Source organism: Spinacia oleracea, chromosome 6 (genome assembly GCF_020520425.1).
Source record: "Spinacia oleracea cultivar Varoflay chromosome 6, BTI_SOV_V1, whole genome shotgun sequence".
In the NCBI taxonomy this organism is placed as follows: Eukaryota; Viridiplantae; Streptophyta; class Magnoliopsida; order Caryophyllales; family Amaranthaceae; genus Spinacia; species Spinacia oleracea.
Window position 1 is genome coordinate 121,067,857 of NC_079492.1, and position 14,962 is coordinate 121,082,818.

At 35.6% G+C, this 14,962-nt stretch overlaps 1 protein-coding gene across 2 annotated transcripts; it reads right to left on the reverse strand.

Annotated features, from left to right (window-relative positions):
- Positions 1 to 2,298: 2,298 nt before the first annotated feature.
- LOC110803972 (uncharacterized) lies at positions 2,299 to 14,168 on the reverse strand. 2 transcript variants are annotated; one of them, XM_022009520.2, is made up of 9 exons: positions 14,010 to 14,168; positions 13,750 to 13,875; positions 6,134 to 6,195; positions 5,793 to 6,029; positions 5,532 to 5,699; positions 5,349 to 5,398; positions 3,876 to 4,005; positions 2,914 to 2,951; positions 2,299 to 2,765 (listed from the first exon to the last, which is right to left on the reverse strand). In XM_022009520.2, exons 1-9 carry the CDS (start codon positions 14,032 to 14,034, stop codon positions 2,669 to 2,671), a joined length of 933 nt encoding a protein of 310 aa, XP_021865212.1. In that variant the 5' UTR covers positions 14,035 to 14,168; the 3' UTR covers positions 2,299 to 2,668. The 2 variants fall into 2 exon arrangements, with proteins under 2 accessions (XP_021865212.1, XP_021865213.1); XM_022009521.2 differs by lacking the exon at positions 14,010 to 14,168 and having other exon boundaries at positions 6,134 to 6,275.
- Positions 14,169 to 14,962: the final 794 nt, after the last annotated feature.

Below are 14,962 nucleotides of genomic sequence, written 5' to 3' on the forward strand. Positions count from 1 at the left end.
TTTAAAAGAGACTTAAAACCCAAACATATGTTCTTATTATGACTTGCGGAGTGTTTATCATTCCTTTAAATCCTTTTCAATTTAAAGATCTTACTGCTATTTTTAGATTTTAATTCTTTTCTAGGAATAGTCTTTCTAACATTTATACTATGCCCGTTTGACAAATGATTATTGATTATCTAAGGTGTTGTTGCAATGTTGCGTACACCTGGTGTACAGTAAACTTATTGTATATCATGACAATTTTTACCCAACTTTTGTAGCTTTAAAAAAAATTGATTAACTTTTTATATTATTGAGTAATTTTTTATAGATAAACCTTTTTAAGGATTACATGATACCTTCATATGTATCAATTGTTTGTTGGTTCAATGGTAATTGAGATTGAATTTGGTAGGGAGAACCCGTGTTCGATCCCCCGCAACAATATGATTTTTTATTAAAGAGAAAAACTATATCACAAAAATTAATAAGCTTTAACCGTAAAAATCAATAAGCTTTAACCGTAAAAATAAGTACAATTACATTATGGAATCAATAAATAAGTTTTAATCGATAAATATAGCGTTAATTTAGGATAAGCAGTTAATCATATAAGTCTAAGTAAATTAGTTTGTACGAATATTAGTTTTTTGCTTCAACTAAATCAAAACTATTAAAATGTGGGTAATTGGGCTATAGGCTATAGCATAATCAGTTGATTTAAGGAAATATAAACTAACTAGTTAGTGGCTCGGGCGATGCCCCGTAGTATTTGATATTGTTTAAGTTTCTTTTACACATTTCAAATTCACTTATAAATTTCATTATATGGAGTACGTAGTATGTAGTTTGAGAATACTGTGAATTTTATTATGTATGCAGTTTAAGAATAAAATTGGTTAACCAACAATTGGTAAACTAAAGTTTTGAGTAATTTACATTATTTGTGTAAATTTTGGTCTATGTACTATTTTACTTATGACTTATACTCATAAAATTTTCAAGTTACAATTGTATTTTGAGTTACAAAATCGAAATACATTTGTTAGAAGAACAAAAGCACACTTGATTAGCTAAAAGAAAGCGCAATATTGTTTTTTCTATTATTTTCTCTGTTAATTTAATAGTTTTATGTAATGAATAAAGATGAAGACAAAAAAATTATTATCATAAATTTGGACATTTATTTTTTTTCTTTTTTTTTGACGGGGGAAGAACAATTTCATTAATAATAAGCCATACGGCATCTACAATGATAAAATAGATCTGCATAACACAGATTCAAAGAAAATACATAACTGTTACCATTAAAACAATTACTATTCTGCATCCTAAAGCACATCTCGTACTCCACCGCTTCTAGCTTGACGCGAGCAGTGATTTTCGATGATTTCACATCTTTCCAAGTAGAGCCCTTCGCAATATGCGCACGAATTGTTCTAATCGACGAGTTGATGATAAACTTTAAACCTGTATGAATCCAAATCTCCTTTCCAATTATTGAAACCCTAAAAAAATTCTCATCCATGAATGAGAATCAAGAACCTAGAAAACTCTAGGAAAAACCCAAATAAATTGGGAACAAATCAACGGAAAATAAACCAAAACAAGACAAAAACATGAAAAGAAAACAATGAAAAGCAAGAAAAAGGGTCGGAAGTAGTCTAATTTGTAGTCTAATTTCTTTGAAAATTAGACTACTTCCGACCTAAACGGCCAAGAAAACTAAAACCCTAAAAGAAGAGAGAAGAGAGAAAAAGGAGAGAGAGAGAGGAGCCTTAAACTAATTTACTACATAGTCGTCGACATTAAATATTATACACACATAAGAATGAAATTTCTCATTTATTAATTGTTTGAGTCCTAAGTTATACTGATGGATAACACCATGCATTATCATATGAGAGGGCATGAGTTCGAGGATGCATACCAACATATATTTTTAGTGAGCACACATTTCACAATAGTGTGTGCGTTTAACGTGGCGTGATGACATCATGTCACTTGCCAAGTCATCGCGACATATGGCATGGATTACACTTTGAGTTTTAATAATATATATAGATATAGATATGGCCATATTTAAGTTTGGATCTTCAATCCAATACTTCCCAATTTCCCATACACCACCAAAAATCCCAAAAACATCCCCCTATTTTCTACAGTTTTTTGGAAATACCCCTCCCCCCCCTTCTACACTCACCCTCCAAGATTCACCAGTTATCAGACTTACCAACCATCCACCCTTAGCTGAATTTTAGGCCCAATCTTACCTCCAAAAAAAAAGGAATAAATAAAACTAAGGCAACCACCAAATCAATCAGCAACTAATGCTTTTATTGGTGTTAAGACAGCCTGCATCACTGCATGGACAGGACAATACAGTTCATCATGACAGTTGCTCTTCATCTCCCAAATCAAGGTAATTGATTATCCAAACTTATCAATGAGGAAATACAAACTAACTGATAACTAAATTGAACTTGAAAGCGATATTTCCAGTCTTACACATATGAAGCTTTTGAATATAAGAAGAATATATGGTGATCAGATTATGCAAAACTGAGGGGGAGGTGTTTCTGTCACACCCAAAACCCCTTTAAATCACCGAAAATAATGGAGGAAAATAATCTTGTCTAGTCTAATTTGAAGCAGTGCGGCCAGAACTTCCCCTGAATTGCCTGAACTAAATGGCATGAAGTCCTGAGAGCTCTCGAAGCTTCTCACAGAGTATAAAGGTGATTGTAGTTTGTGGTCCCAATCGTGCGAAAATTGTAAAGCCCCTGGTGTAGAAAGAAAATAAACAAAATTTTCATTCATCTAACTGGTTACATAACTCAGACACAGCTACATTTCTAACAGTAGAAGATGATATTAAAATATCAGTAGAATTATCGGTTGAGAATAGCTGTGAAAAGACTGAAAACTCACCCTTTGTACAGAGCAAGAGGGCCCTCTGTACGCATGACCTGCAAAAAGGAAGTGAAACAAATGACGAAAATAAATACCGATTATATGACTAATTTGTCAGTTCAGCGCTGATATTGCCTGATAATGTAACATTTCTGTTTAAAACACATCCAAATTACAGGTCGAAAACAAATGCACATCAGCAAGTCAAGACCACAAAGGGTAAAAATGAGATCTCTTTCAAGTTTTAAGTTCTAAATTTTTAATTCCTTATGTGGTGTCCCTTATTTATCTTCCTATTTGTAAATGCACGGAGAATAAGAAAGATTGTAAGCTGTAGAATAAGAAAATAAAAGTGAACAAAAATAGCAATGAGAATGTGATTACAATTTAAGAAGAAAATGGGAAGATTATTTGACACACCCTAAAATAGAAAGTGGAAAATTAAATATGGAATGAAGAGAGCATTGGTAGTTTACAGGTTCTGACAACTGATATAATACGATAGCAATGAGAATATGAGAAGTAGAAACTAGCACTCCCTCTTTCCCACAATGAACATCCTAGCTAGTCAGGAATAGAGGAACAAAACCCATGTTACCAAAAGCAAATAGTGCCAGCGATGAGGAGACAGGGACCATTTTAAGTGTAGTAGTGAAATAACTACAGAGTGACAACTTAAGAAAAAAAATTAAAAAATTAAGAGAAGTCAATTTGGCATGGACCCAGATAAGTCCTCTAGGAGTAGAGAAATACCAATCAACTCCGTAATGATGTGTGTGGCGACTGAGTCCAAGCCTAGAATCCCCAATTATATCTTGATTAGTTGGTTATAATTCACATACAAGTCGCACTCTTATAAACACATACAGGCAGAATGTTCAGCCGTCACGGTTATTGTGATTTCAAACAGTTACTGAAAATCAATAGGAGCATAAAACATACTGCCAAACGCAGAAATAGCATCAAGACTATCTCAGTACCTGGTAGGCACAGTGAAATCCATTCTTATAATTCCCGCCACTTGATTCCCGTTGCAACATTAGACGGGTTTTGATCATATCTATGGGTGCCGTAAGCAGTGTGCTTGCAACACCAGCTATAGTACTTGACCTTCATTGTAAAAAAAAAAAAAACAAAGTCAGTCCCCAAAACCTATAGACAGTACTCTTTCAGTATAGCTACTCCCTTGATCCCAATATTTTAGTTCCTTGTGAGACAAACGTTTTTGAAGAGGACATTCACTGCATTTCAAAACACTTTCAAGTTTCAACTCTGTAACTTAATTTGCAAAAGAAAGTTAAATGAAGGAAGTTTTGTGAACCACTACCTATTAGTTTAACACTTTTGTGAATTGCTACCTTTTCAGATTTTTTTGGATAACACCTACCTTTATCTTACAAGATGTTTGAGTACCACTACCTTTTGACGACAAAACGTTAATTTTCTCCGTTTGTGAGGCCAACTTTAAGCGCAACTTTTAAATTGTTATCCCCTTCAATTCATAAAGAATAAGCTTTATTACAATCTAGTGGTTATTTCTTATATAAATCATAAAAGTATGACAATTCTAATGAATGTAGTTTCGAAGAATAGGTAGAGAAAAAGAGGGGAGAGGAAGAAGGTGGTCGCTGGTGAAGAAGTAAACATGGGTTAAACGGTAATTTCCAACAGTACAAAATGGAAGGAAAGGGAAAAAGTGGGACCCTCAAATGGAAAAAATAACATTTGCCGTTAAAAGGAAGTGATACTCAGACATTGTCGATTTTTCCTTAATAGGTAGCAATTCACAAAAGTGATAAACTAGCAGGTAGCGGTTCACAAAATTTCCTTAAATGAATGAATTGTCACACGGGATTTCAGATATTTATATCAACATAGTGTAGCTAAACTGTAAGCTACAACGTATGTAGCTGTCTTGTTCTGTGTTTACTGGAGTATAAGTACAAACTCTATTTCATTACTTGTAAGCATTTCACTTACATGACCATCATCAACAGCTAATCACGAAGAGCTAACAGAAGCTTGAAAGCAAGAGCACATTTTATATACGCAATATCATCAATAAAAAGCCTTGTCCCAAAATTATTTAGGGTCAACTAACATGAACCGTCATAAGGAACTGCCCGTGAAACGCAAAGCAAGAAAAGTAAAAGGTTTTGCTGAAGAGAGTAAACACGTAAAATTGAGGAAGTAAAGGTGAGGGTAATCACGAAAAATAGGAAACAAGAAAACAAGGTCGGTTTAAAAAAGAGATACAAAGACTTTAAGGGAAAAATATTAAATAAAATAAAAAAATAAAAAATACCCATATCATGGATCATGCAGAATATAAGCCACATGCTGAAATCATACTCAGAAAATTACTGCCAGAAAGATCATTCCTGGTATTTTGGACTTTAAGCTGAAAAAATGCACCCAGGAAAGTGGAGAAAGCCAGAGTCAGTGTTACATACATGAGGTGCAGAGAAAATCCTTCTTCAACAAAGCTCCATCTTGACAGAGCCTGTATACAGGAGATAAGTACTTCACTAACTTCAAAGATCATTAAGTAGAGTGAAACAACAAGTATCAGATGCTTTATACTATCAACGTCTTCTTTTAAATTGTTTGAATAGTAGAGGAAATGTTTTACTAACTCGCTTAGATTCATCATATGTTGCCAGCTGTGATGCAGTCAAAGAAGCAGCTCTTGCCATAGCAGGACCAACGCCTTTCCAAAGAGCAGTTATACCCTCTTCTGAAGCAATTTTGCGCAATTGGCTAATAGCACCTACTTTGATGCCTGAGTTCATTTGCAAGCGAACCTGTTGGGAAAAGGTACGTCATTACAAAGCCATTCGCAAAGAGGGAGATAGAGCAGAGTGGAAACTAGAGGGAGGGGAGCACAATTTAATCACCTTCAAGACCTCAGTAGGATTAGTCAGCGCAGTGGCAAAAGAACCAGCAAAGCCTCCAGCTACAAGTTTAACAAGGATATTTGTGGATCCAAACGCCATTTCGGAAATATATTTTGAAGGTTCATACAAACCCAATCGTAATCCTCCATATAGAACTGACCTTGTCAAAGCAGGTGTCAATCCAAGGTATAATGCACTGAATCCTTCATTTTTCAATATCTGGGTGAAGATATGTCCCTGCAGAGGTTTAAATTGGGTAAAACATTCAGTTGTCTACAATGACGAGAAATTTTTAAAAAATGGGGCCAGGGGGATAAGCCTTCAAAGACCTAGAAGTTTACCAATCCAGTTAGAGGTCCTCGTTGACCAACAAGTTGCATTTGAAGCCTTACTTTGAGAACATCTGCAAATATAGTATTATTATATTCAGAAGTGCCAGAAGATTCCCAAAGTTGGTCTTTTTAACGTACATTCAAGGTTCACCTGCATTACATGAAAGGAGAAAAGCTTCAAAGGCTTCACATCAAAGCACGCAAAGAATTCCATTCCAACAACCATCCAAACTATCAATAAGACCCATTAACACTATTAAAAGTCCTTACAACAAGATGAACAACAATGCAAAGATCTGAATATTGCTGCTTACCACTTGTAAACCCATCCATGTGAATAATCCTTTTCCCAGTTCTCAACCAATAGTGGCTTCATTGAATGGTGATAAGGCATTAGTTTTCTTTTTTTGAAGGGGGGCATAAGGCAGTGGTTAAACTCAATCAAAAAACCAGTTCCAGAATAAGTTTTACAACACACTCCTATCAGTTAGAAACTTAGAACTAACAACAACAACACTAAAGTGGTTGAAGCATGTAAGGTCAGAAAACCACAAGCATGAAAGGTGATGAATAACCCAAAAGACAACTTGCTTTCGTTTAGGCTCCGTATAGTTTGGGAAAATGCTTTCAGTGAAAAATGCTTTCCGTTAGAAAACATATTCCAAGGAAAAACATGATTCCAAACTAGTTTTACTTCGTTTGGTGTTACAGGATACTACTATCCTGCAATGATCAATGAATGATCAACTGATCATTGAGAAAAGAATGAAGATAGAAGACTGATTGAGGAAAGAAAACAGAATAAGAGATAAGGAAGAAATAGAGAGTTTGAGAGAAGATGATGAGAAGTTGTTGTGTATTAATCGATAAAATGATCCAAGAGATCATTGAGTACATTTATACAACTTCTTAGCTTGATCAATAAGCTAGAATACAACTGAATTCTATAACAGAATTCTGTTTAACAAAAGTTGATGCCACATCATCAACTAACTAACTAACTAACTGAAAGTCAATGAGTTGACTTCTTGAATTAGTTGATAGGTAAGTTGCCCCTAACAATCCTCCCTCCTTAAAAACCTTGTCCACAAGGTTTAAGAGACAACAAACTGAGGGTACTGAGCTTGAAAAACAGTAGCTGATTCCCAAGTAGCATCATGTACTTCAGAACCTTCCCACTGAACCAAAAACTGTACTTGATCTTTATTCTGAAACTTCACTACTCTGGAATTCAAGATAGCAATAAGAACCAAGTCAGTAGCAGAATGTTGGCCATGTAACCATTGAGGAATATGGGTTGCAACAGGCAGTGTTCCACGAAAAAGTTTCAACTGAGACACATGGAATACATCATGAATCTTGGCTGACTCTGGTAATTTGAGCTTGTATGCTACTTGACCAATCACAGCAGACACCTGGAAGGGACCATAGTACTTAGGAGCTAGCTTTTGGTTGTGCCTATGAAGAACTGTGTTTTGCCTGTAGGGTTGTAACTTCAACCAAACCCAAGTTCCCACCACAAAAGATCTCTCAGACCTGTTCTTGTCAGCCTGTTGTTTCATTCTAGTCTGTGACCTGAGTAGATGAAATTTGACTAAGTTAATCATGTCTTCCCTCCTTTGTAGACTCCTGTCTACCTCATCCACAGAAGATTCACCAGGTAGGTATGGTAAATGCACAGGTGGTGGTTGACCATACACAATTTCATAGGGAGTCAGCTGAGTAGCAGAATGAAAGTGGGTATTGTACCACCATTCAGCCACTGGCAACCAAGCATTCCAGTCTTTAGGTGTATCACTACACATACACCTCAAATATGTCTCAATACATCTGTTCACTACCTCAGTTTGACCATCTGTTTGAGGGTGATAAGCAGATGACAGCATAAACTCAGTTCCATGTAAACTAAACAAACCTTTCCAGAATTGGCTTAGAAAAACTGAATCTCTGTCACTAACAATGCTTCTAGGCCATCCATGGAGTTTGAACACATGGTCTAGGTATGCTTGTGCCACCTGAATTGCAGAATATGGATGAGACAAAGCCATGAAGTGACCATACTTACTAAACCTGTCCACCACTACAAAAATCACATCCTTTCCCCCAGATTTTGGTAATCCAGTAATAAAATCCATTGAGATATCAAACCAAACTGCTTCAGGTATGGGTAAAGGTTGTAGTAAACCAGGGCTAGCTGCAGTATCATATTTAGAAGCTTGACACACTTGGCACTGTCTAACAAATAACCTTACATCAGCAGTCAAACCTTTCCAGTAAAACAAATTCTGAATTCTCTTTGTTGTTAATTCTCTACCAGAATGACCACTCTCTGGAGAAGAATGCAACCAAGTAATCACTTTGGTTTTAAGAACATGATCAGATCCCAAAACCAACTTACCCTTCCTTCTAAGCAACCCACCTTGCCAAGTATAACCATCTACAGATTCAGCATTTTGTAACTTAGTAATAATGTCTTGTAAATGATCATCCAACACATAACTAGCTTGAATGAGTGCAGTGAGATCAGATTGAACTACTGAAATTGCTAGACATAGAATAGAAGATCCTTGTACCCTAGATAAAGCATCAGCAGCCAAATTTTCTTTTCCAGCTTTGTATTGTATGTCATAATCAAACCCCATAAGTTTGGACAACCAAAACTGCTGAAAGGGAGTGGATACCTTCTGTTGTAAGAGCCACTTTAAACTCTTTTGATCTGTCCTAATGGTAAAATGAGAGCTCATCAGGTACTGCTCCCACTTCTGCACAGCAAACACTATGGCCAAAAGCTCTTTTTCATACACAGACAATCTTTGCCATTTAGGACCTAAAGTTCTACTGATGTAAGCCAAGGGAAGGTTTTCTTGCATTAATACAGCCCCAATACCAGTTTTAGAAGCATCTGTTTCAACAATAAAGCCCTTAGAAAAATCTGGCACAGCCAATACAGGTGCAGAAACAAGTGCTTGTTTCAGTTTTACAAATGAAGAGTTGACTTCATCTGTCCATTCAAAAGCTCCCTTTTTCAACAATTCAATCAGAGGTTTACTAATCAAGAAATAATGTCTGACAAACTTTCTATAGTAACCAGCCAACCCCAGGACACTTCTTAATTCTTTGACTGATTTAGGCACAGGCCAACTTTCTACAGCAGCAATTTTGTTTGGATCTGTTTCAACTCCATTGGCAGAAATGAAGTGTCCCAAATATTCCACCTTATCCATGGCAAAACTACACTTACTAGCTTTTGCAAACATTTTATTCTCCCTCATCAACTAAAATACTTGCTTCAAATGTATCCAATGTTCTTCCTTGCTTTTGCTGTAAACTAAAATATCATCAAAAAAACACCAAAACACACCTCCTTAGAAGAGGTTTAAACACATTGTACATCCAACTTTGGAAAGATGCTGGAGCATTTGTCAAACCAAATGGCATTACTAAGCACTCAAAGTGTCCTGAGTGTGTTTTGAAAGCAGTTTTATACACATCTTGTTCTTGTACTCTCAACTGATGATATCCTGCTCTCAGATCAAGCTTACTGAAAACCACAGCACCTGCCAGTTCATCAATGAGCTCATCTATAACTGGTATAGGAAATTTATTCTTAACTGTCCTATTATTCAATTCCCTATAATCCACACATAACCTCCAAGTTCCATCCTTCTTTCCTACCAGAACCACAGGGGAAGCAAAAGGACTTGAACTATTTTGGATTACACCCCTTTCAAGCATGTCTTGTACCAATTACTCTATCACATCTCTTTGTTTGAGTGGATATCTGTAAGGCCTAATATTGACTGGCCTAGCATTTGGTTCTAAAGGAATAGTGTGATCAAACACACCTCTATGTGGAGGCAACTCTTCTGGATCAGCAAAGATATCATGGTACTGATCTTTCAATTCTTCTAAAGCATTAAAAGTTTGTGATTGATTTACTTCAGCTGAAACAGACATGAAGGTAATATCCCTAACTTGCAAAAGACATAGCTGTACTGCATTACTTATCAGTTTTGCAGATGGTGCTCCTTCCACTAGTTTCACTTTCTGTGGATGAATACCCTTTAACACAAACTGACAATCTCCTAGGCTGAACTCCATCAAAAGAGCTTTGAAATCCCAGCAAATTGGCCCCAAAGTAGCCAACCATTGAACTCCCAACACCATGTCACAACCTCCTAATGTGATCAACATCATATTTGCTGTAAATGTCTTACCCTGCATATCCCAAGTAAAACTCTTGCACACATGTTGACAGGCTAAGTGGTTCCCATCAGCCACAGTCACTGTTTGAGAAGGGATTGATTCTATCTTACAACCCATCTTCTTAGCTAATTCCAAGTCCAGAAAGTTATGAGTACTTCCAGAATCAATCAGCACATGAAACATCTTACTATGCCTGTTACCTTTGACCCTCATAGTTTGGAAGTTTTGATTACCAGATAATGCATTCAAGGATAGAATTGGATCTGTCAGGCTAACATTTTCCAACTCATCTTGCTCTTCCTCACTGGAATCAGAACTTTTGTCTTCATTACTGCTAGAAATTTCTACAGTGAAGAGTTGAGGTTCTTTGAATTGACATTTATGAGTTCTATCATAAGGTGCATCACAATAATAACACAACCCTTTTGCTATCTTATCAGCTCTCACATCTGCTGGGATATGCCTAAAATTCTTGGCATATCTTGGGTTATACTTAACTATTTGAGTAGGTTTAGTGTTTGGGGTGGGTAACAAAGCAGGTAGGCTAGAATTTGTTGAAGTTGGTTTGTTTGTACTAACTGGTATAGCTTGTATTGCCTTTTGAGAAACAGGATAGGATTTTGGTGTGTACAATTTTTGTGTAAAGGCTGCAGTCTGCTCCTCCTGTAATCTAGCAAACTCTACTGCTTCAGCAATAGTCGATGGTCTAAATGCTTTGACAAAAGGCTTGACGGTAGGATTTAACCCCCCAATGAAGCTTTCCAGCACATAATCTTCAGGTAAGTCATGATGAGTATTCATAACATCAGATTTCAAATCTTCAAAATTGTCTAAGTAAGCTTCTATTGAATCAGTCTGTTGTAATTTGTTAAATTGCTCAACAGTATTGGATCCCCTAACATCTTTAAACCTAGCAGAGAGATCAAGACAGAACTCCCCCCAATCCACATTTCTTTTCACTGATAGGTAACTTGTGACCCATTTTTCAGCCTTATCCACCATATTCAAGGAAGCTAAATCCACCTTATGTTCATCACTAACATTACACAAACTGAAGTACCTACTGCACTTTTTAATCCATGTTCTACTGTTGGTACCATCAAATTTTGGAAAAGAAAGCTTAGGATTATAGCTAAAAGTTTTGTGAGAATTACCCTCTCTTGGAGTATGATGTCTGCTATTTTCTGAGTTGGAATCCTTCAACTGATTCCTCATCTCCAGCAATACTGTCATCAATCCATCAATTTTCTTTGATTGATCTTCAATTTGCGCAGACTGATTCTCCACCTTCTGAGTTTGCTCACGCATTTTCTCCTCTAATTGTTTCAGATGCTCCTCCATTGCCCTCCTAGTAGATGGAGCCAGCTTTGAAATTCTCCAGAAATTCAATTTTTAGTTCAAGAACCAATGTTCTCCAGGATTGTTGGAGATTACTGCAACCACTATCAATGGATTGAGTAATCAATTGCTCTGATACCAATGTTACAGGATACTACTATCCTGCAATGATCAATGAATGATCAACTGATCATTGAGAAAAGAATGAAGATAGAAGACTGATTGAGGAAAGAAAACAGAATAAGAGATAAGGAAGAAATAGAGAGTTTGAGAGAAGATGATGAGAAGTTGTTGTGTATTAATCGATAAAATGATCCAAGAGATCATTGAGTACATTTATACAACTTCTTAGCTTGATCAATAAGCTAGAATACAACTGAATTCTATAACAGAATTCTGTTTAACAAAAGTTGATGCCACATCATCAACTAACTAACTAACTAACTGAAAGTCAATGAGTTGACTTCTTGAATTAGTTGATAGGTAAGTTGCCCCTAACATTTGGTCCTTACAAGAAAATCCATAGAGAAAAGGGAAATGGGAGTAGATGGATGAGGAATAGGATTGATGGGAAGTGAGAAGAGAGATAAAGAGGAAAATTGGGAAGTGAGAAGAGAGATAAAGAGGAAAATGGAAAATGTTTTCCACCCTTGAGAGAGTTATTCGAAATTTGTTTTCACCCTTTGACAAATCATTTTCCGGGAAAACATTTTACACCAAACCAAACACCCCCTTAATGGAAAATAATAGCATCTGTTTGGAAAATTCATTTTTGGGAGAATTATCCACGACTGAAAAATAATTTGTAAATTACATACTCTAGAATATTTCTGATTCAGAATGTCCATATTTAGCAATGTCAAAAGAATATATTTCCAACGATTGCTCACGAAAGAATTTCTAGAAGTACCAACACAAAGCTTCAAATCCTCATCATTTTCTAAATGCTGAGTCAAGGTCCTAAACACGCGAAGGTTTTTGGTGAATAACGGTTTTGAGTGAACTCAATAAGAATTCAAAGATATAAAATAGTATTTCGATAAAGCATTGCTGCATAATCGAAGTAGTTAGTGGGACAGCCACAGATGACAGACATTTACTTATACATTGCAAGATAGGAACATTTCTCTGGAATCAGCTTCAAAACACTAGTTTTGTAACATGGTTGCCTGGTTAACTTTTGACACGTCGAATTTTCCTATGCATATTTTGGAGGCACAAGGGAGTAAACCTTCTGGAACTCAGCATCTATACCTTTGTTTATTTTAAATTTATAATTGAAAGGGACAGAATTTTCCATGATCAAGTTCCCTTTCAAACTAACATAGGGCTATTTATTTTTTCCAGATCTTCCATGTTAATATATGTTTCGAGGACTATCACTCGAATACTTCTCCCTCTCTGCATTGATTTTCTTCTATGCTAATATACCAGATAATTCTCATAATTAACTACACATATCCCCAATTGGCTAACACATGTTAAAAATTAACATCTGAATGAAGTTAGATCTTTTTAATCCGTCTTTGGGTTGTAGGACAAAAAGATTACTACATTTCCAGTGTCTTTTGATCAACTAACTCATATATATCAAGTTATCACTCCCTAACTCATAAACAATAATTCAAGACTCCTACTACCATCCAATGGACTGACCCCGTAAACTTTGTTACACGATAAAATGACTAGGTACCAATCATACCGTAATAACATGCAATGATGCAACATAACCATTCCAAACCCTATCTTACCCTCAACATGATCAACAAATGTAGGTTTGTCGAAGTAATGTTAAGCGATTGATAATCACTATTTGAAGAACCTAAGCAAGGCACAACCCTGTTGACCAGGATACTCCTGCCAGGCTGCCATTACCATAAACACAGTTATTTCATTCGTATTCAATATTTATACACTGATACACCGCGATTTCAATGTTGTACACTATCAATGACAATCCACCACCATACATAATCTTATTATCAAAAATCATTAGTGCTATAAACTAATCAGCAGACGAAATCAAAGCATTTGAAACAGGATATAAATCACTTTTGAAAAAAGAAAGAAAAAATCAGAACCTAAAGGATGAGTAACTGATGTAGCAGTGGCAACAGAAACCCCACTTGTTCCAAAGTGATAAAGAATTGTTGATAATGGCGGCAAACCCCATCTGTGATTCTTATCAGCAACACCCATTACAGAATCTGCAATTATTTTGCATTTTTTTCAGAATTATAACCCCAAATCTCAAAAATTAACAACATTTGTAACTTCAAGCTGGGTATTTAAGACGATTAAGATGTAAATCGTGCAAATTTATAAGGAAGAGAGACAAAACCTGAGGAGGAGTTAGAGGTGGTCATGGATCGTTGATTGAGAATAATTTGATCAACAGAAGAGTAAGGCACTGCCCAATGGCAATGGGGTTGCAATCAAGGTAGTGTAAGCCGGCAATTCTGGGTGATTACTGTGAACTAAATTCGTTTAATGACTAAAACAAATCAAAAATAAATAAAAATTCGATTAAATACATATTTTTCAAATTTTATTTTACGAATAAGTTGTCATACCATATGATATGCCACTATTCTCTTACACATTTACCACATTATTAGGCAAAGTCTAACAGTTAAGTAAATATAGCAAGAAATAAGATTTACTATGGATTGTTTATTATTATTTGAACTGAGAGTTTAGTTTGTATTGAATCTATATTACAAGAAGTATTTTAAAACAGAAAAATTTGATGACACTTGTCAACCTTTGATAATTCACTTTCTAAAATAAAAGAATCTTTCATGATCCTTAATGAACTTATAAATTACTCCATAAAAGGCTTTAACGTTCCTAATATCCCCATTCATAAATACTCGGTCACTTAGTTAGTTTATTACCCTTACAACTTCTCCAACACTATCTATTATCTAAATTTTGTAAAAACATATTACCCATGCAATGCACGAGCAAAAAAATAATTTAGATTACGATACATAGCCTTCTTTTCTCTTAAATTTCACTCACAGTCTGAAAACTTTCATCAATGAAATGTAGAAAGTTGCATAATTTGTTTTGAGAAAAGAGAGGAAGAGAAAGATTGAAACTTGTAGCTCAAATATTTTTGTTATTCTAACTTGACTGCTACCCTTACACCATTTGCCTTAAATACCACAATATAAATCATTTATGGTGGCTAACCTAGTACTACAAACGACCAAAATAACCTTGATTATAAAGCAAAAAAAACAATAGCAAATTAGCTCAAATAAAAGACATTCCAAAGGCCTTAAATTG